General features: G+C 46.8%; 1 gene segment (V, D, J or C); it reads left to right on the forward strand.

The window, feature by feature from the left end:
• Positions 1-1,052: 1,052 nt before the first annotated feature.
• Positions 1,053-1,977, forward strand: LOC114023119. The segment is given in 3 exon segments: positions 1,053-1,237; positions 1,469-1,830; positions 1,873-1,977. Coding segments are annotated over 3 exon segments (618 nt in total).
• Positions 1,978-2,569: the final 592 nt, after the last annotated feature.

The following is a 2,569-nucleotide window of genomic DNA, read 5'->3' on the forward strand; positions in this document are numbered from 1 at the left end:
GGATCCTTAACGATGCTCTGGATATCCCATTCAATATTTCCCTCCTTCTCCTGGGAATGTGATTCTCAGGAGACTCTCTGTCCTTGTCCCTGTCGTGTCTTAGGTGTCACCAGTTCATCATCCCAGAGCCTCAGTCAATCAGCAATGGATTTGACCAGCCTGCATTTTTGATCCATAAAGAAAGGATTAATAAGAGAATGAAGAGCAGACATTACCTTGCTTTCCTCTGAGCTCATTTTTGGGGTCCAGACTCCCGTTACCCAGCTTCCCTTCCTCTTGGCTGCCCAAAAGCCTTCAGACCAGTGTCTTCTCAGTCCTGCCGTCCCTCATCCAGGCTCTTCTGGATCTCAATTACTTTTCCCTCCTGCCCTCCCCAAACTTCCCCAAATGCCATTCCTTAAGGATAGCTGATTCCTTCAGGGAAGTGGGAGTGGGAAAGAAAGCTGGTTCCCCTAAACCAAGGATGGTAACACTTCCATTTCAGGAGGGACCATGCTAAGTGCCCAAAAGGATCATTAATTAGTGGGATATCAGGTCATAGGTTGGAGTAAAGTGAAGGATGTCAGTAGTTGTCAGATATTTCCTGCCATTAGGTCCTGAGTTCTTTTTATTAGATGATATTGCATCTCAGGCCATCCGTCTGGCCTTTTGGAAATATTTTAATTGTTGTTCAGTCATTTCTTATAGTTTATAATGCCACTTAGGGTTTTCTTGGCAAAGATACTGAAGTGGTTTGCATTTTCTTCTTCAGTTCGTTTTACAGATGGGGAAACTGAGGCAAACAGAACTAAGTGATTTCCTTAGGCTCTCACAGTTAGTTAATGACCAAGGCAGGATTTGATGTCAGAAAGGTGAGTGTTCCTAGCCCCAGACTCAGCACTCTCTGCACTACACCAATGAGCTATCCCATGAAACCATAAAACTGACTTAAATTAAAAAAATAAACCTAAGAACAGGTGGGAATGGCAGGAACATCCATCACACAAGAGTCCTAGGAGGAGAGGTATCTTCAGGGTATCCAGGTCTCACCTCCTTCCCCTGAGAAGGAGTCAGTCACTTCTGCTCCTAGAAGCCCCACACCCCTAGATGCTTTGCATAAAGAATCCCCAAGGGGAGGGCCTGCAGACTCAGGGAGATAAACTAGGGCTGGGGGCAGAGCAGCCACAGGGGAGGAGACACTGCAAAATGGGGTCACTGTCCCAGCTTCTCTGCGGGCTCCTCATGCTTTTAGTCCCAGGTGAGAACATTGGAAAACACAACATGCAGATGTGCAATTTTTCATAAGATGAGAGAATTCAAAGGAGCTTAGAATCTCTGGGGCCAGGAGCCAGTACAGTCCAAGGGAGAATGTGGATTTCTAGGAGGTCAGTGGGGTTTGCAGAGCCAGGCTGTTGTGGGCTAAATACCAAAGTGGAAGGAGATTGTTCTCTTTATTTCATGTTGGTTGATCATTAATTCCTGCTTTTAGGTTCCAGGGGGGAAATTGTGCTGACCCAGTCTCCAGCCTCAGTGTCTGTGACCCCAGGAGAGAGAGTCACCATCAGCTGCAAGGCCAGTCACAGTGTCAAACACAGTAATGGATACACTTATCTGTACTGGCTCCAACAGAAACCTGGACAATCTCCTCGGCTACTCATTTACCTGGTTTCCAACCTGCATTCAGGAGTCCCTGCCCGGTTCAGTGGCAGTGGTGCTGAGAAGGATTTCACCCTCACAATCAGCAGTGTGGAGCCTGAGGATGGGGCAGATTATTACTGTGCTCAAGCTACTTCTTTTCCTCCCACAGTGTTACATGCCCGAACAAAAACCTCGCCAGGCCTAGGCTGGCTGGTCAGGGGGGCTCAGCTGTCTCCTCTCCTTCCTCTCCTCCAGCAGCTGCTGGGCTGCCTGCTCAGGGCCAGGGTCTCTGGGGCTGACATGAGAAAAGGATCCCAGGGTGCAGGGGAAAGGCCATGGTCTGGCAGCTCTGTGCCCTGAGGGCTCTCACTCCTCTGCAGCCATAAGCAGTGTAGTCAAGGCAAGACCTAGCCCCTCTCATATGGGATCACCCTACACTGGCCTGGGCCTGGGGCACTCTCCCATTCCTATTTCATCTGACTCACCACTGAGCAAGAAACAAAGAGGAAACCAGAGATATGTAGCCAGAGATTTTTTCTGTCCTTTCTTCCTATCTCAATATTCCCTAAAGCAATGACTCATGGACCCAGGAGGTCAAAAAGATCAGGCAGCAGCCTGAGTAAATCCATCAATAGGCAGAGCTTAAATTTCACATGCTTGTGCCTATTTACTCTGACCATGTTTTGAAATCACATTTTCATCTAATTTTTTTTATCTCTTCATATCAGTAGGCCCTGAAGAGATCTCTTTTAATCCCTTTCTTCCCAACCTTTTCCAAGGAAGACTTCAATTCCTATAAAGATGGGGAAATAGAGATTGGTGCCGGGAAGTTGGTCATTCGGCTTTCCTTACAGATATGCTGTCTGGTTAGAATCATAACTTTCTTCCCCATCTTAACAATGTTAATCTGAGAGAAGTATATATATATATATATGTATATACTTATATCCAT

Source organism: Vombatus ursinus, unplaced genomic scaffold (genome assembly GCF_900497805.2).
Source record: "Vombatus ursinus unplaced genomic scaffold, bare-nosed wombat genome assembly UNPS02004367.1, whole genome shotgun sequence".
Lineage (NCBI taxonomy): Eukaryota > Metazoa > Chordata > Mammalia > Diprotodontia > Vombatidae > Vombatus > Vombatus ursinus.